Below are 20,154 nucleotides of genomic sequence, written 5' to 3'. Positions count from 1 at the left end.
GGCTGTTTCTGGGTTGTGTTTAACAACCCATTGTGCATGGCTGAAAATTTGCACGGTCACTATGTGTACATGGGGCAGGGGCTTCTCAATGTCTGCTCTGGAGCTGGTGCTGGGCAGGCAGGAAGAGCGAAAGCTACAAAAGAGTTTGTCCATATCTGGGGGACAAAGAGCCTCTGCCCCTTGGCAGGGCCACCAATATGACCAGAGGAATGGAACAGCTCTGCTGGGAGGACAGGCCGAGAGAGTTGGGGTGTTCAGCTGGAGAAGAGAAAACTCTGGGGAGACTTTATTGTGGCCTTTCTATGCTTAAAAGAGGCCAATAAGATAGATGGGGACACACTTTAGAGCAGGGCCTGTTGCAATAAGACAAGGGGTGATGGTTTTAAGCTGAAAGAGGTGAGATTCAGGCCAGACATGAGGAAGAAATTGCTGCCCCTGAGGGTGGTGAGAGCCTGGCCCAGGTTGGCCAGGGAGGTGGTGGATGAACCATCCCTGGAGACATCCCAGGCCAGGCTGGACGGGGCTCTGAGCAACCTGAGCTGCTGAAGATGTCCCCGCTCACGGCAGGGGGGAACTGGATGAGCTTTGAAGGTCCCTTCCAACCCAAACTATTCTGTGATTCTATGATTTTGCATGAGGGGGAAAGGAGGTAGAGGAGGCTAGTAGTCTGGATACGAATGAAGACAGAAGAAACTTGCCAGAGGAATTGAGAGAGGTGGTCAGATAATGAATGACATCTTTGGACACAGAAGGAAGCTGCAATTCATTTCAGGCTTCGAAGAGACTTTGTTCTGTTCTCATCCCTCTCTATAGTCCCCCGTTCAGGCTGGTGACATTGCTTTGACCTTGCGACCAGGCACCGAGTCCCTCCGTGCCAGCTATTAGCTTTTCAGCCTGGTTCCTCCCCCCTGCTCCCACCCTGGCCCCTCACAATCCCCTGGAGACCCATGCGGCAACTGAGCGCCACATTTTCAATTTACACCAACTAAATGATTCATCGCTGCCTAAAGAGACCTGAACAGAGCCCAGGAGGGGAGCTCAGCTATAGCAGGGAAAGAGAGGGGGGGACAAGATCGGGGCTAAAGATACAGCGATGAAAAGCTCCGGTGACCTGCTCTGTATCGTCTCTTCTCTTCTTGGGGTAGAAGCCAATCAATCCTCCCCCTCTCCTTTCTCCTGCAGCCGTCTGTGGGTCTGTCTGCCTCTTTCTCTCTCAGCGGACTCGAGTTTCTCAGTGTAAGGTTAGGACAGCAGAGCCGTGGAAATCGATTCCTGAGCCCTGGCACGCCGCCCTCCACACAGACAGCCCAGCCCCGCTGAGAGACGATGGATGGAGAGCCGTCCCCAAGCATCCCCGGATCTCTCACATGGCAGGATAGCTTGGAAATGGGGGGAGGTCTGGGAAAAAGGGTCTGCGTCGGCCCTTGGACCATAAATCCCAAAATAACAGAGACACGCGTGAGAGAGAGAAAGAAAGACACTGCACCCCATCTGGCAGCTCTCACCAGTCTACCAGTGTTCTTCTTGATGGTTTATACTGGAGGAGAAAGAAGAGTGAAAGGCATGGCTTTACCCATAGACTGGTTTCAGTACCATTCTACCCCTGGTCTTGTACAGCCTGACTGCCTCCTCCGTCCCATCCACAAAACAGTTCCCGCATCAGCTCCACATCACTGGAAAGGCACTGGGATTCCTGACTGGGAAGGAAGTGGGAACAGTTAGCACTCACGAGGGGAAATGCTGTTGGCACATTTCCCCAGATATCCCTGTGCAGGAGCCATTAACAATGCATCTCACCTGAGGAAAAGTCTGTTAATGAATCTTAAGAGATTCTAATATGCAAAAATTTCTAATAAGGGACTCAGTATTATGGCACTTTTACCCAGAATATGCTGAACAGCCAAACCTTGTTGAATGGGATATAAATCCCTCATTTGCTTTCAGAACTGACTAGAAATATGAGGAAACTGAGACTTATAGCACTACACCCAAAACTGCCCTGAAAACACCTTCCAAACTGGGACTGGAAATTAGATTTCTTGACTACAATGGAAACGAGGGGAAAGGAAAAGACCGGAGAGGGATTTGGTCACATTTTTCTTCCAACTGCTTCAAAAAAAATCCACAGAGAATTAATCTCAGTGAATTTGCTGCAAAGTACACAAATAAGAGGTGCCTCTTTTTCATATAAGGAATCAGAGGTTAAGTGACCAGAGAAAGGAGGACGTGGGGACTGTGTCATCAACCAGGCTCAGACTGTGAGGCCAAATTTCCCCTTGAAGGACCAAGTTTGTACAGGGTTTTCTTGTTCTAGTCGAGTCCATGTTGCCACTCTCGCTCGCCACCAGCTGTCACCTTTCTGACACTCCACAATGAGCTGCTGGGTAATCTGCAGTTGTCTCTGGCCCTTTTCTCTCCTTTTGGGGATTTATTGCTGGGTGTATTGATTGCTTGTTGCCACTGACCCTGGATGGCAGGAGATGAAATATCTGGTGTTGCTGTGGTACAATCAACAACCAAATTCATGCTTGCCTACACTACTTGCAGATAGTCTGTGCTGCCCCTCTATTGACAGCAAAATATAGTGCTCTGTAGGATGGATGAAGGATGAGATGGAAACATACTATAGAACTGTATATCAATTGGAAGTCTCTTCAGGTCAGCAGGTGAAAGTTTCATGGGTTCATGCCTACCAGACCACAACTCAGGACTGGTTTTCCAAGGATCCTTCAAACAATTCCAGAGCCTGAGCCAAGTTTTTGGACAGGTTTTGGGTTGGGTCACCTAGATCTGATCAGAAATTAAGCATACTGTCATGGTTTTGGATGAGGGTCACACAAGCTAAAGAGCATCCAAAGAAGGTTGGAGTATGGCAGAGGTTTGTTCCCTTTTCCTCCTTTCCAAAAAAGAGAGGTAGCAAAGAGGATCACTTCAACTGGATCACTGTCTCCACCACGAGAGTTTGCCATGCAACAGGAAGAATACAGAGGTGAACTCAGCAGGAGAAGACAGACACACTGCAAGAGCAGGGTCCATCAGAAAAACCCTCCATCGCTGCCAAGGACATTGTGAGCCTTGGAGTGACAGCACCCTGCAGAGCCACGCTCAGCTGGCGACATTTGGTTAGACAGATCCAGTGCACTTTCCAGCCACGGTCTCTGCTGAGAGGTTCTTGGCAAATGAGACCACCCTGCCACTCAGAGCCAGGAGCTCAGCCAACCTGACACCTCCTTCTCCACGGCTTTGGCAGAGGTCTCTCCTCAGGAGATTACTGGCAGTGGAGGCTGCAGAGGGGAAACTTCAAGATCAATAGCATCATTAAAAAGCCTACAGAAAACAAAGCCAATGAAGTAATCTCCCAGTCCTGAGGACACCTGGATCCAGTGCTCCTTGCGTTGTACTCTTGAATAATGAAATGGTGAACTGAAGTGCCTGCTTGGCCTGTTATACAGAAGCCCAAGGATGTGGATTCAGACAGATTTTCTCAGCATCCTGGCCAGATAAGCCAAATGAACAGTTTAGCTCATTTGTCCTCATTTGGCACAGCTGAGTTGACCCACAGAGGACAAATACTCAACTTCAGGGTCAATGTTTTCCCACGGTAAGCATATGAACCATAATGTCCCCTTGAAATCTAACGTGTAGTGAACCCCATGATATTTACAGGGACCTGATTTCTCTCTAAGGGTGACTGAGATCATGATAAGTCTGAAAGAGGAGAGGTTGAGGTCAGCAGTGGAAAGCTGGAGATGCAGAGATGAGTGTCTGAGCTGGGCTGAGAGTCAGAGCCAAACTGCCTTAAACAATGGAAACCAGAAAGTCATTGTCACCTAGAGAAGAGCTGCTGAAGGGTTTGATTCAAAGCACATCAGGGTGGACAGGTGAAGTCAGCAGACTGTGCATCAGGTAGCTGAGGAGATCTGACCAGTATCTACCACCCTTCTCTTCTCTAGTCTTCCAAAAAATGCTTCTTGGTTAAACAAAGTCTCCCCCAGCAAGTCACAGAGTCCTTGCTGGAGCTTCCCGCATGTCTCATTTGCTCACCTGCCTTAGCCAGGGACTGAAACAGCATCTTGCAGCTCTGACGTGTGTTATCTCAGCCATGGGGGAAGATGGCTGCAGAAAAAGCAGAGCTGGGACAGTGGCAAACACCAGCAGGTACTTACGTGTTGTGAAGAACACACCATCCACAGTGAGGGTCTCCTGAGCCCAAGCACTCGCTGCAGGTCTCGTACTGGCTACACGACTCCACGGGCACCCGGGTGAGCTGCAAGAGGAAAGGGGACAACCTGTGAGGCTTTTCACAGGGCTTTGCAATGCCCATAATGACTTGGTGGAGTGGCCACCTTCCCCGTCTTCTTCCCCTGGAGCCTGTCCTCCTAAAGGGACATCCCTCCAGAGCTCCGTAGGTGTAGGGCAGATGATGGCACACGGCTGCAGATTGCCCCAGAGTTCAACCTTGTGCAAACCTTGTTCAGAGCAGAACTCTTGTGGCCTCCCCCACTTCCCCATGGTCTCTCACACTTCATTGCTATAGATCGTAGCATCATAGAATAGTTTGGGTTGGAAGGAACCTTCAAAGCTCATCCAGTCCAACCCCTCTGCCATGAGCAGGGACATCTTCACCCAGATCAGTTTGCTCAGAACACAGTCCAGCCTGGCCTTGAATAGATGACCTCACTTGCACAGTTTCACAGGGAATAAGCAAATCAGGCAGGCTGTGTGCAGCATGTGGGGACCTGGTACCTTGAGGTAATTAAACGCCATGTGATCTTCTGCAGCAAATGAAACTTGATGGATCTCGATGCTCTCCTACACTCTGGTGGTAGACCCCATTGTTTTCTGGCTCCCTGCAAGAACTGAGGTCTCATGATGTCTTTTCTCTCCCTCCCACAACTGCCTGAACCACCACCAGTCCCAGGAGAGCATTAGATCCCCTCCCCATTTCCCCCACATCTTTCCAAACATCATTTGTCCCATCCTTGGAGACATTGCTCCCAGCACACAAAGGACAAAGGCCACCAGCTTTGAATGAGCTTGCTGTCACCCTGACTTTGCAGCTCAGAAGGCATTAGAGATGGACCTGAAACACCCACCTAGCACCAAAACACTGCATTTTTTTTATTTCTTCCTTTTTAATTAAAGCATTTCAGTCAGAGATTTCAAAGACAGAATGAACTGGTGAGCCTGACCTCCTGTCTGATGGACCAGAGCCTTTTGATTCCTATTAGGTTTTGCAAGCCCCTTACTTCTTTTAAAGCCAAACATACAATTTGGACCTGATAGTCTCTTTTCCATTGAATGAGCCTCAGAGATCTCTTATAATATACAGTCAATTGCCAGTGCCTTCACCCCAGCTCATGTCAGCAGGGAGGGTTTATTCCTTCAGATGATATAGTGTGGTATTATCCTGATGAAACACCACTGAGAACTGCCAGCGATAAACTGCAGAACAGTTACTTGTGACAAATGACAAGAGAATACACCTGGGTCCTAGTGACAATTTTTTATTTGGTGCAACATTCAAGAGAGTTTGAGCTGTGAAGTGATAGACTGAGATTCATTCTGATTGCATCTGTAAATGAATCAAGAACTGGCTTTTATATATAAATTTGTCAGGCAAAAATCCAGCTATTTATGAAGACCTTTTCTGTTTGTATCAGAAATTGTCTTTCTAACCCCTACACAGACACCCCACATGGCAGTAGAAAGTCTATGAGCAAAAACTGAAAATCTGTATTTTTACCTCTGGCAGGTGGTAGTAGCTTTAGAAAACTTCAGATAGAAATATGATTTTATTTATTTACCATTGCACCATTGCCTGTGTCAAGTCACCCAAAGAAACAAACTGTAGCTACTGAAAGATTTTATGTAAAAGGAGAATCCAAAAAGCCCCAACCAACCAACCAACCAAAACCCACCGCCAACAAAAACCACTAACAAACAAAACAAAACACCATAAAAACATCTTTGTTAAATTTAATCTCTTGCCTTGAGTGTAAGACTATTTTCAGGACAGACCAGAGAGCAACAAAAATGGGAAGACTGGGAGAAGGAATGAATGAATACCAGCTTCTGTAGGTATCAAGAAGGTTCAAAGGTAAGATGGTTTGGCCATGGATGTGATTGTTCTACCTTTCTTAAGTTTCAGGTCAAGAAGGTATCAACGATTCATCAAATCTAAATTATCTGCTCCAGGATTTCACCCAATCAGAATTATATTGAACCCAATAGTCTCTGTTGTATCCAAGTTCTAAAAAGACATATAACTTTTTACAAGAAGATATCAAGGGGTGAAGACCTTATAGTTTCTTATGTTGGCCATTGCCACCTGTTGTTTCTACCTGATAAATATATATTGTGAGTTATTTTCCCTTGATCCCATCTAGGCATCTATATCTAGGGACTACATCTTCACTGTGAACATCAGAGTATTTGCAGAAGAGGCAGATAATTCAGTTTCAAAAGACTGTAAATCTGTTCCTGATCCAGATGCAATCGATTGTGTAATCTCCTCCTTGTAATTAAAAATTTGTAAACACAGTTGGGATTAGGGATGCAGTTCCTACCCAAACTACCCTCATTTAAACATATGTTGCTGCTCGATTTATCCTCATTAGCCACAGACAGTTTTTCTGAACCTTGGTTTCTGAGCTACTTTACATCTGTCTTATAGAAGTGAGCCTTGGTTAAGAAGTTTATGTCAGAACATGCAATTTTCCAACATCTATTGATGTTGGGTTTGAATACTCTGAGTCAAAATCCACTTGTGACTATAATATATGTACAAGGAAGAAGTCCTGGAGGACAGAAATTTGTTATTGCTTCATAAATTGCTACAAAAGGAGTAGATAAAATGTGTTCTCTGAAGGTTTTATTATTATTATTTAATTAGCTGTCAAAGGATATGCAAGCTCCTTTCAAAGGCAGGAGGAACCTCCTAGGGATCCAGATCTTCATATTTGCAGAAATGCTTCCTTTTTAGTGTATTTAGGGTACTCAGTCTCTATAGGGTAGAGTTTGTATGTTGTGTAGGAGCACACCTTGCTTGCATTGCTATCCCAGAGACCACGACTATACAGTATGAGCTTGCACCAAGCTGCATCCCACATCACATCAAGCACACCAGAATAGGAGGTGTCCTGTGCCACAATTTGCATTGCTACATGTTGTTCCTGCTATATGAGACCTTTTACGAGTTCACCTCAAGTAGCTTTATTGTGAGAATAATTAAAATTGTACCATGCTGATAAATGTCTTAGGCTGTTAAGTGTCAGACCTTCTAATTAATAAAGAAAGAAACTACAAAAAACAAAGGAGCTGCGACTGAAAGGAAAGCCACCTTGGGGTCGTTAGCTGAAAAGAAAAAGAACATCAAGCAAATAAGGCACATCAGAGGTCTTATTTTCCTTTGGAACATAAACTGTAATTAATTCAGCTCAGCTTTCCAAGTTGAAAGTTTTGAGAACTGACCGTGCCCCCTGAGAGCAGTCAGCTTTTTATGCTGCCCCTAAAATATGTGAAAAAGAAAAGTCCATGCAACCTCCCAATTACGGTGCCTTGCCATTATTCACAGCGATGACGGGACTAGACAGCACTGAAGGTTGAAATCTCCATTGTAAACCACACTGTCATTATTTCTTCCACCCCTTCTCCATCCTTGGAAAGTCGAACAAACTTTTCAAGGTCATTTCTCAGCCTCGCTGAAGCTCCCTACCACTGAGCTTTCATCGGGGTGGAACTCAGAGTCAACATTTTGCAGCAAATATAACTAGAGTTTCAGCAGACAGAGGATTATGAAAAGCAGGATATCCTTCATTTGGGGTCACTATGAGCCAGGCTGGAGTCATTTATATTCCTGCACTGGTCATGGGTTAACCGATATTTTGGCCTTACTGTGCCAGAGCAATGTATGGATGTAAGAAGAGACTGCTGTTGTTTTAAGGACTTATATCTCATATGTGAGAAAGCACATATCCCCAGTTGATCAATGAAAGCTGAGGCTGAAAATGAGGTCTCATACAGCTGAAGTGCTATCTAAATCATAGAATCATTTTGGTTGGAAGAGACCAGCAAGACCATCGAGTTCAAGAGTTAATCCAACATTGGCACTAAACCATGTCCCTAAGAACCTCATCTATACATCTTTTGAACACCTGCAGGGATGGTGACTCCACCACTGCCCTGGGCAGCCTGTTCCAATGCCCGACAGCCCTTTCCAGGAAGAAATTTTTCCTAATACCCAACCTAAACCTCCTCTGGTGCAAATTGAGGCCATTTCCTCTTGTTCTATCACTTGCTACTTGGGAAAAGAGACCAACACCCTCCATGCTACAACCTCCTTTCAGGCAGTTGGTGAGAGTGAGATCTCCCCTCAGCCTCCTATTCTCCAAGCTGAACCCCCCCGAGAAAAATATCTTTGAAGATGTGGGCTTAAGGCACCTGAGCAAGTTCTCATAAGAAGTCCACAAAAGAGCTGATTATTGGACATCTAGGAGATGCTATGCTTCCAAGGCTCTGTCAAAGCAGACCAGAGTGACAGATGATCTCTGACCATCTCTGAGGTAGGCAGCATTTCCAGAGCAGCCAGCCCACCATGAGATTTCCAAGATGACTGCTGTGCAGTGGGGGCCATGAAAGACCCAGAAGCCTGACCACTAGCACCCTGCTTGAACAGGGCAGACCAAAATGTCAGGACCTGTATCCCTCAGGCAGCTTCACCATCTAGACCAGAGGTGTCAAACTCATTTTCACCGAGGGCCACATCAGCCTTGCAGTTGTGCTTCAAGGGACCAAATGCAATTTTAGGACTGTATAAACACAACTACGCCTACATTCATACACTCCTAAAATTACATTCAGGCCTTTGAAGGCAACCACAAGGCTGATACGGCTACCAGTGAAAATGAGTTTGACATCCCTGGTCTAGACTTGCCTCCTATCCGCAGCTATCCAGGGTGAGATGGCCAAGTGGTAAGTGAATCTGATGTCCTTCTCAAGGGCAGCAAGGAAGCAACGAGCAGGTCCAGCTGTCGTGGCTGCAGCAGGAGATGAAGAGATATTTCACTTCATCATCCCATTAATTCACAGGTCCCCAAAGAAATCATTCACGAGTTTCTGGCTCACAAGGACATCCTGAAAAATCTGGCAAAACGTGCAGACTGCTGTGCAGTTCAGAGCTCACCTGCTACATACGACTTCAGGGCTTTTCACACAACACTGGGCCTGTCCTCACCTCTGATCCAGCCTAAATTCTGTCCTCACCTCTGATCCAGCCTAAATCCCAAACTGCAGTTTCTCCAGCTCCCTGCCTCACTTCCATCCTCTGTTTCTAGTGTGAATGAGTTACAGAAAGTCATTTAAAACAAAATGATTGAGGTTTTTGGATCTGATAGACAGTAACAGCTAATCCTGTTACAAATTAGGCTCCCGCTTCTACCATTATATATTCACAAAAGCTCCTGCTATGTGCTCAGTCAAAATTTTCTGGCTCCCATTTTTGACTTTTTTATTTCAATATACATTACTTTTTTTTTCCCCCTTAAACTGCCAACATTCTGGTTGAAAAGTGAATCATTGCTCAATCTCTGCTGTTATAATTGGATGTTAATACAGTGGCAGGGTTTATTCAGTCTGATGGACTAAGTTAATTTAAATGTACAAAAAGGCATCTTAAGTAGCCAATTTCCTTCCCAACAGTCAAAAGATACGTTTCCAATACACTAAACAGTGACTCTGTCAAGCCATGTGGGTTCTGTGAATGCTGCTATCTTTCAAGACTCAGCCAGCCCCCAAAAACTGCAGAAAGATTGAGAGAGTAGCTTATTTGATTTCAAAGCCTTGAATAGAGTGTTCAGAATAATACAGTTTATTAAAAAGTGCAAGACAAAAAACACCTAAGAGACCATCTGCGGAACCAGGTTCTGCACCCTAAACAGGGTCAGTGAGGATGTTTGGTCACCTGCCTGGCATCCCAGAATATCAGTTTTAATTTGGCTTGAATTATGGACAAAGGTACCTTGAATTTGTCTTGTCTTGTTTGAGCCCCTGTGCTTCATCCACCTGATTTGCAAACTCACCAAAAAGCAGCAACACAGAAAATAAAAGCCCAGGGAGCTGAACTGCATGTTAGTTATACTGGTAAGAAGCAGGACTTGGATGTAGATGATGTAAAACTACTGGGAGAGGAGATGCTCCTGTGGGAATATAGATGAGGTTTTGGGTTTGATTCCAGCCTGCCACTCCAGTATGATAAGTAAATAATTTGCTGGTCCCACTAGGACAGGGAATGTCATTTCTCATCAGACACCCCCAAGCTCTTCATTGTAGCACTCCCCCCAGTAAATCCATGCTTACATACTTGGAAAACTGGAGGTTTTAATTAAGGAGAGTTAATTGGAAGCAGCAGTAGCTGTCAAGGACAAATGACACAATAATTAAGCAGGGGGCCAATGTCCCGCTGTGTGGCAGGGTAAATTACCTGTGCAAATAGACTTGTTCACAAAGGGCTTCCTACCTACAGCTGTATGTGTGCTGCTTCTCCTCCACTCCTCTTTGCTGCCCTGAGCTGTCCTGAGCATCTTTGGTGAGAGAAATCTTCACTATGGGGTTGCCAGAGCAAATGTCAGCCACAACCAGACACCACTCACATGAACAGAAGCAAAGCAACAAGAGATACAGAAGGATTTGATGCCCACAGCCTCTATGCCAAGATCCCCGAACCATTTAAGGTAAGGATAAGAGATGTCAGTTCCCATCAGATGCTCTCATTATGAGATTCTTTGTACCTCTTGTGGTCCAATTCTCTTCTCTACGCCTCCCTTGGCAGGAGCCTGTTTTACTGCTGGCTCAGAAAAGCCAAGTTGGGGACTTTGGGAAGGCTTCACTTCTGATCCATCAAGACTGTAAATCTTGCAGCTTGTGGGGAACAACTCTGTCACAGGAGAAGTGCAAAGCAAGGGCTCTGCCCTCTCACCAAAGTCTCTCTGCATCATCAGAGTCTAAGTTGGAAACCCAGGCTCTGCTGAAGGACAGACCTTTTGCAAGGCAAGATTTGTCCGATCTCTGTTTTAAATGTCCACCCAGGGATGAGATAAATCACACCCTGAATGTTCTTATGTGTATCCACTGAAGATAAAGAAGTCTAGACAGCCAGGTCAGATGGAGACACAACACACACAGTGAACACTGGGTGAGGGGAATCCCACATCTATGCCATACTTAATTTTCTGCTATTCCTTTAATTTTGCCACTGCAAACAATCCCTAAATATGCTAAGTTCTCCCCTCTTCCTAATGGTAGCACCAGAAAAATAAGTCACAATACAAAATACATCGTCTTTAATCACTAGGAGGTGATAGAAGAAACCCACTACATTGCATAGCTAAAAATCTGTTCCAGAAACTCAGAAGACCTTGTGTGATGACACGGACTGTGTTTGAACAAGTGCTTTTCACCTTCTGCTCTGTAAATACAACCCTTGTGCTTTGCTGGATCCAAGCTCATTCCTGCCCTCTGTTCTGGCTTTATTTACAAAGGAACAGGCACTCGGATAACAAAGATTATCTCAGTCCTTTTCTCAAAGGCTTGGCGACTTCCCAGGTTCCCCCTTCATAACTGCTCAGCCTACACCCTGTCCCTTATTCAAAGGAATCTACCATAACATAATAATGACTCTTCTCCCAAAAGCATCAATGCTTGAGGAGAAGATAGGGACACACCAACCTGCTACAAGAACGGCTGGAGACCTGGAAATAGAGCAATATATGCCGAGATGTTTCAGCATTGAATATAATTCAAGTTTTCCTCTGAATTCACTGTCTTTTTTCCTTACCAAGAATGTTAAACACTTCCTCAGCTGGAATAGCAACAGTGCGTCCATTGGCATGCTGATGCACTCTCTACACAAGGCAAGAAGTTTATTAGGAAGCCTTGTCCCTTGTAAAAATCACACTTTGCCACCTCAGAGGTGTGGAAGGAGTGTCAAGTGATTTTACCCAAGCCTGATGAAACCAGCCACCTTCTTAATCACCCAGCAAACCATCAGCCCTGGCCAACTTTCTCTGCCTGTAATATTCAATCTGTGTTTCTCCCTGCCAAGTTCAGGTAGCTTCGGATCCTCCGTGCCTTGTTTACTGCTAAATCTTTTTTCACCACAGTCAAATGTTTCCGTTTATAAACTGTAAAACAAGTGAGGTTTGGCTAAATGTTTGTGTTCAAAGCCTTCAAAATATCAAGATATTCTTGTTATAATTAATGCAGGGCCAGCCCAGGCTTAATGAGAGCCAGTGCCTGTGTGGTTGCTGAAGCATGCCTGCTGAGCAAGGGATAGATCGTTACACAGGCTCTATAAAGTTTATATATAGATTTAATTGGGACCTGTAATGTAATTTATGTCACTGCAATGGGCTTTCTTAAAGTCCAGCATCACTTGAAGGCTCCTGATGGAGGCGTGAACAATTAAAACACAGAGGGAAAAGTTAACAGTTGTTTCTAATGATGTTGGCTGCTTTCCAGGTCACCTTGTTCCACCATCTTTCCAGATGTTCCCATCTTCACCCTCAGTTATCAAGGAGCATCTTCCTGCAGATTCATTCACCTTAGCAGCCCTCCTGGGTAACTTATTGTGTCTCCTTGTTGTCAGTTCTCATTGATTTAATCCTCCCACCATTCCAAACCCCACCTTTGTACCCTCGTCTTCTCCCTGGGTGAAGATGTCTTCATCTTGTTGCCTGGAGGGCCTTAGCCTAAGCTCTGTCCCCAGCCACCCACATCCCCTTTTGGATTTCTAGCTCCACCACTTGACAAGCCATGCGGTTCATGAAGGATTGATCGCGTTGATCTAATTCCCTCATGCAGGATTATACGACCCCTACACACGCTACCAAGATGCAGAAATTGTGGCAAACAGTTTGAAAAATGCCTTTTTCTTCAGTTGTGACCAGACTTAAAATTCCCTGTAACAGCACATGAAAACAGCTACGCCGGTTGGGATCAACACTCCACACACCCCCGTTCTTGTCTTTAGCCATGGCCTTAAGGCACTAAGGAGAGCATAAAAACAGGGTAAGCATATATGAAATGACCACAGTAGGCTATTTTCAGTGAGGGGAACTTCTGAGTCCTGTGTGTCTGTATTCCATAACCTGAACAGATCTTTCTCTAATTTTCTGGTTTATCCTTAAAATCACATTGACTTTTTGCATCCACAGCTGCTTTAGCAGTGAGTTTCAGAGTTCTAAAGCCCACTGCTCAAAGGAATCATCTCCTATGGTTTGATCAGGACTCGATTTTCAACAGTTTAATTTCATGCCCCAAAATTCTTGTATTTGCAGATGTGACGAACAGTCACTTCCTATCCATCCTCTTCTGCCATTCATAGTTTCACCGTTCTGAACAATAGACTCCAGCTCACTTCTTCCCATGCTGGGGAATTCCTGCTTCTTCAGTCACACTCCACATGAAACCACTTCATACCTCCGGTCATAGAAATATAGAATCATTTTGGCTGGAGGAGACCCTCAGGATCATTGAGTCCAACCATAACCTAACTCTGGCACTAAACCATGTCCCTACAAACCTCATCTATGCATCTTTTAAATACCTTTGGTGATGGTGACTCCACCTGGGCAGCCTGTTCCACTGCCTGACAGTCCTTTCTAGGAAGAAACTTGAGGCCGTTTCCTCTGGTCCTGGTGCTTGTTCCTTGGGAGCAGAGCCTGACCCCCCCTGGCTCCAAGCTCCTTTCAGGCAGTTCAGAGATCAGAAGGTCTCCCCTCAGCTCCTGTTCTCCAGCTGAACCCCCCAGGTCCCTCAGCTGTTCCCATCACACTTGTGCTCCAGCCCCTCACCAGCTCCGTTCCCTTCTCTCAACTCACTCCAGCACCTCAATGCTTTTTTGTAGTGAGGGGCCCAACACTGACCCCAGGATTTGAGGTTTGGCCTCCCCAGTGCCCAATCCTAGGGGGACAGTCACTACCCTGGTCCTGCTGGCCATCCTGCTTCCCTTTCTCTTTAGACCATTTATTTACCTTTGTTAGTCAAATGTTGGGCAAAAAGCAAAAGCTACCTGGTGCCCTAGGTCTTCTCTTTGTAGCTTTCTTCACCTCTCTCCTCTCTGAATTCTCAGGCTCTTGACCACACCATCAAAAGCTATTAAGCTACTGCATTTAAGAGAGTCCACCTCTCAGCTTGAGGCACCTGACCATGCATATCCTTCAGGCTTATCTCAGCTGTGAAAGAAAACACATCAGCTTAAGCTGTGATTAAGATTGCTTTACGACAGGCTCAGCAAATGGCAGGTAACTCATAAAGCTGTGTGAACTTGATTGCTTTTAGCAACGTGAGCATATACTGAGCTTCACGCAGCTCCTCACAGGACACACTTCTCACCACAAAAATTGGCATTTGTTTTGTTCCCAGACACTTACTCCCTCACACTTACTCCTCTCTTCAACCTTTCTCCTCTCTCCACTTTTATAAGTCATTCTCCATGCAGTGCCACCAAATCTCAGCTGACACGAGCTCCGCAGCTTGCAGCTCGCCACAGGCGGCATCAATTGGAGTGATAGCATCAGCTGAAGAGTGTTGAGGTCACGCCAGTTAATCTGCAAACCAAAAACTTAAGATCTGAGGCAGGGAAAGCCATGATAACCTTTGCTTGCAGCTCACCCTGTGCTGCATAAAACATACACCAGCCCAACCTAGAGACACAAAATTGGGACTTCCCATGGTTATTATATGTGCCTCTCCAGAGCACTCAGCACCAACAACATTACTGAGTGTTTCAGTCAAGAGTTAACCAAAATCCAGGGAGAAAATGTGAAGTGAGCTCTTCCTAAGCCATTTAATGTATGTCTCTATTTATTAAATGAGAGAGAAAACCAGACACAGCTGATGCCTGTGAGGGCTCGGTGTGTTCTCAAGGTTTGGGTGGTAATTAGTGCTGCCAAAAATACAACAACCAGGCAGAGATGAAGGCAACTGTTTTGGTGCATATATATTTTGCCTTTTAGATATCTCTGCTTTTGTTGCAGTGTGGAATAAGTGAGAAGTTGTTCCTGGCAAAGCCCAGCTCCCTCTCTGCAATACTTTAATTAATGGAGGGCTTGAAATGCAGAATTCCTACCGAGTGCAATGAGGGTTGCTCCACCCCAGTCCCTGGTGCCTGTATTTCAATGGATTAAGTGCATAATCAAGTTCAGCAAGCACTACATGTTCTCCCAGCTTTCTCAGACATTTGTCTTGCCTTAAAATGACATGGACATGGACATGTTCCTGTGTGACCTCACCTAGACGTTCCTGCTCCAGCAGGGGGATTGGACTAGATGATCTTTTGAGGTCCCTTCCAATCCCAAACACACTGTGATACTGTGATCTACCCTTATATTGAACCAAATAATCTGTTTTCAGGTGAAGCATGTTGCCCAGAAAGACCTCCCATTTCAGTGTGAATATACCAAGAAATGGAGAATCCTCCATTTCATGGGCAGTACGTTACAGTGATTAATCACTCACACCATAGAAAGCTTGTACATGCCTTACTTTTAATATTAATTTCTTGGGCCTCGTCTTCCAACCACTGATTCTTATTCTGTTTTGCTTCTTTAGGTTGAAGAGCCCTTTAAGCCTGTTGTTTTCACCCCATGAAGGTGCTCAGACACACGCATCTTGTCATTCCTCAATATTCCTTCTGACAAATTAAAAAACTGAGCTTTTTTGAATCCCTTTGAGGAAATCGTGCCTTCCTGCTCCCTACAAATAATTTTTGTGGGCTTTTAGTGCTCTTTTTCCTATCTCTCTTTTACAAAAGGAGATTCCAGAACTGAGTGCAGAGCATGACTACTACTTGTGTACTCTCTTACACTCCTCTGAGGATGCAGGATGGTGTCAGCTCATTTCTGTTATGGGCTGGACTATGAAAAACCCTTTTCAAGGATGTAAAGGAATATCCTGCTCATCCGTTTCAGTCATTGCTTTCTAGGACATGTCTCCCACTTTCCAGCCTGACCTACATTCCTTCTTACGAGACAGAGAAGTTTGCATTTGTTTTGTTCGAGGGAGCCAAAGTCACGCTCTGTCCTAATCATCGTTAATGCTGAGCTAATCATTCCACCACTGAATATTTTATCCGCAGGATTTAATATCAACTTTCCGCTCATTCATGAAAATTTTCAATAGCTTTGGGCCCAATATTGATCCCTAGAGAATACTACTAGGGAAACCCTCAGGCTCTTTGAGACCTGCCAACTATTAAGACATTTCAGAGATGTCTTTTGTTATTTTTAGCTGGTTTATTTTTTAATGGGAATAGGCTGTGGTGTTGACTCAAGTGCTGTATGGAAAAGTAAAGACAGAGCATCCAAACAAAAAACTTCATTATTTCCTTAAAGAATCATGTATTTCCTAAAAGAATGAAAAAAATCCTATTTTTCATAAAAACATGCTGACCAACTGCCATTTGGTCCAATTCAGGAGGAAGCAGAAGCTTCAGACTTATACAAGGACATTACTACTTAATATTATCCCTCCTAACCATCATGAATCACTAAAGCAGGGGTCTCACTGATGCATCTAAATTATGAATATATTCCCTAGGATATTTAATAAAGGGCATTTCAAGTCTGAGGTGTGTGAAGTTGCCCTCAGAGGGGCATTGCACTATCCAGTGCCTGTGTATTAAAGCTTTGCACCTCTCTAAAATAGCCTCAAGTTAGATAAGATCAATGAATAATAACATGAATAATAAGCATGAATGGGTCTTTGTTACTCCTGACTGCTGCTTATAACTCTGAATTCAGGCCTATGCACGGATCTCTACCCTTGTGCAGGAGCATACAAGGTTCTTCATTTCTCCCATCAGTTTCTCCTTCCTTTGCTCTCCTGTAACTTCTTCGTATTCTTCTGCAGCCAAAGCAGAAGGCTGAGACTCCCACTGCACCTTTCTTTTTATGGAAAATCATACACAGCGCCCAGATTTCTTGGGGAAAAAAACAGCTGGCATGAGGATCTGTAGAGAAACAGAACTTTTGTCCCTGTAGATAACTGATTCAAACCTGATTTAAGGGCTCCAACACTCCCCAGTAGCTCTTTGGTACCATGTGAAATAGCGAGATCTCATTTCAGCTCCTTGCTGCCAGGTATTAAAATCACAAAAGCTGCTGCGGAGCAGGAGTGTTGTCTGGGGGGGGGCAATGACAAGATCTGGAGAGGGTGACGGTGTTGGATGGCTGCAAGATGAACGCTGCCAGCTGGCCCATGCATAAAGCACGGAGACCCAAAGGACCCCACAAAGCCTTTGCTGACTCCATCCAGGTGGTTCTCAAACTGGCATCTTGAAAGGGAGCAGGATTAACCCGCTGAAGCACCTTAAACGAGCCCTCCACCTCAAAGATCAAAACCACGCCGGCTTCGCGTCTCTTATTACACCTGCCTCCCTTGTGGGCATCCCTTACAAAGCCCACAATCTGATTTGGACTGGGGAATTTGCTCAGGTGCATTTCACAGTGCACACCGCTCCATGCAAGAAGAAAGAATACCAACCCAAAAATACCTTTTTGTCCCTGACCACAAAGAAGAAGGGAGGCTTGTTTGGCACAGGATGCAAGGGGAAAGAAATTAAAGCAAGGACTAAGGCCAAGACTTTGGAGAGATTCTCTGAATCACAAGCCATGTCATGCAGCTCAGAGGACTCGCTCCTACTGCTTACAGCACAAGTGTGATGGGAGCGGCTGAGGGACCTGGGGGGTTCAGCTGGAGAACAGGAGCTGAGGGGAGACCTTCTGATCTCTGAACTGCCTGAAAGGAGCTTGGAGCCAGGGGGGGTCGGGCTCTGCTCCCCAGGAACAAGCATCAGGATGAGAGGAAATGGCCTCAAGTTGCACCAGGGCAGGTTTAGATTGGATCTTGGGAACAATTTCTTCCTGGAAAGTGTTGCGAGGCATTGGAACAGGCTGCCCAGGGCAGTGGTGGAGTCACCATCCCTGGAGAGGTTTGAAAGTTGCATAGATGAGTTCTTAGGGACATGGTTTAGGGACAGTCTTAGGTTAATGGCTGGACTTGATGATCTCGAGGGTCTCTTCCAACCAAAATGATTCTGTGAATCTATGATTCCTATCTGCCTCCAGCAGCTGGGACAGAGAAACTCCCTCAGTGCCAGGGCAGCCTCAGCACCTCCCAGCAGGAGGAATACAACCAGCATTCCAACCAACATGTGTGCCTCTTGTCAGGACCCCACTGACCCTCCTGGACCCTTTTATCCAGGTCTCATCCACATCCCAAAAAGAAACCAGTGGCTTCGAAGAGTTTGGAGCATCCTTGTAGAGCTCAGTGATCTGACACCCTGTCTCACAGCAGTAGCAGCGACCTCCTTACTGCTTCTTTTTTCTCTTCCTTTTGTCCAGCTACTGCAGACACATGGCACAAAATTGCCAACACTCTTCACCTGCAGTCCTCAGAGACATTCATGAAGGGGATGGGGGACAAAAAGTATCAGGGACTGAAGAAAGTTGGGCACAGCACTGAACTGTCTGCCCCAAGGTCAAATAAACGTATGCCTTTACTGGTGTGAGAATTGACACAAGTTTTATTAAAAAAATCTAGCCACTATCTAAATACTGCTACAGCCATGTATATCTTGATTTAAGAAAAGATTAAACCTCTGATGCATAGACAGGTCAAAGTGGTCAAATGGACCTGTTGGAGAGGGTCCAGATTAGGTCGTAAAAATGATCCAAGGCTGGAACAGCTCTGCTGGGAGGACAGGCAGAGAGAGCTGGGGTGTTCAGCTGGAGAAGAGAAGTTCCTGGGAGACCTTAGTGCAGCCTTTCCAGACTTAAAAGAGGCTGATAAGACAGATGGGGACAGACTTTCGAGCAGGGTCTGTTGTGACAGGACAAGGGGTGATGGTCTTAAAGTAAAGGAGGGAGATTCAGGCCAGACTTGAGGAAGAAATTATTTATGCTAGGGGGGATAAAATGGGCCCATGTTGCCCAGAGAGGTAGTGGATGCCACATCCCAGGCCAGGCTGGACAGGGCTCTGAGCAACCTGAGCTGGTGAAGATGTCCCTGCTCATGGCAGGAGTGGCACTGGATGAGCTTGGAAGGTCCCTTCCAACCCAAACTATTCTATGATTCTATAAGTTGAATAAAGCTAGGGCAGCTGAAATCCCTTCCCCTGAGGTCTGTGTGTTGGGTTTGGTCTCCTTGCAGCCACAACGTGCTCACAACACCCATCGGATCAGCAGAGGAGATAGGACGTATTGATTACCCAGCACCACGCTCCCTCTCACCCGTGCAGACACGTGTGTGCACAGTCCCATACACACTTATGTGCAACCCTGGCAGCCAGCGAACGGCATTTGCAAGCGCTGGCAGTTTTACACCGTACAGAAAGGGGCTGTGGGGAACATTTTTTTTATTTACCGGACTCCATTTCACACCAGTGAACCGTAAAATTATAACTACAGCTTTTCTCTGTCTTTTACCGACCTGTGATATCTGTCTGTCTGTCTCTTACCTATCTGCACACACGTAATGTGGCAGCAATAATGTACGTCCTGAAGGAACAATATTATCTCTGCTTTGCGAGGATTACAGCCTGCCTCTTCCAGAAACAGCAATCCCTGCCTCCGGTTTATTAACCGAACAGCAGGCATTGAGAAAAACCCTCACCTGCACAATCCGGAGAGTGCTTTTCTCAGCCCTTATGGAGAGCAAGAAATTAGGAACATATAATAAAACCAGAGGACAGCTGAGGATCAGTTTCAAATCTCACCAAAATAATAGGTGGGGAGGAGAGTTTCCTTCCAGTTGCTTGGGATTTTACCTGAGGAGAGCTGTATATCTCCTGCTTTAACTCTGTGAGTTATAATATCACCCTTTGGCTCATGGTTTAGAAAAACACAAAGGCTCATGCCCTTGTTCCTTTATCTCCTCCAAAGGACACACAGGTTTTATATATATCTGTCCCAAGGGCTTTGAAGGAAAAGTGATGGTTTGTACTTATTTTATTTCTTGTTTCAGCCACTGCTCCTGAATCAGTATCTCCGAACATCCTTCTCTGTTTGGAGATTGGACATGGCACTTAGTGCCATGATCTAGTAAATGGACTGAAGTTGGACCAAGGGTTGGACTTGATGATCTCTGAGGTCTTTT

General features: G+C 45.4%; 1 protein-coding gene across 2 annotated transcripts in view; it reads right to left on the bottom strand.

The window, feature by feature from the left end:
• The window catches only part of PLXNA4 (plexin A4), a 493,956-nt gene that overhangs the window by 163,058 nt on the left and 310,744 nt on the right, over window positions 1–20,154 (bottom strand). For both annotated transcript variants that reach the window (XM_082068193.1, XM_082068191.1), the window contains exon 5: window positions 4,167–4,267. In XM_082068193.1, coding sequence (XP_081924319.1) covers window positions 4,167–4,267 — 101 coding nt within the window. The remainder of the gene's footprint in view (window positions 1–4,166; window positions 4,268–20,154) is intronic.

Source organism: Streptopelia decaocto (assembly GCF_964273445.1).
Source record: "Streptopelia decaocto genome assembly, chromosome: 1".
NCBI classification, from domain to species: Eukaryota; Metazoa; Chordata; class Aves; order Columbiformes; family Columbidae; genus Streptopelia; species Streptopelia decaocto.
The sequence above is the reverse complement of the archived record's forward strand: the minus strand, read 5'-3'. Positions and strand labels throughout refer to the sequence as shown.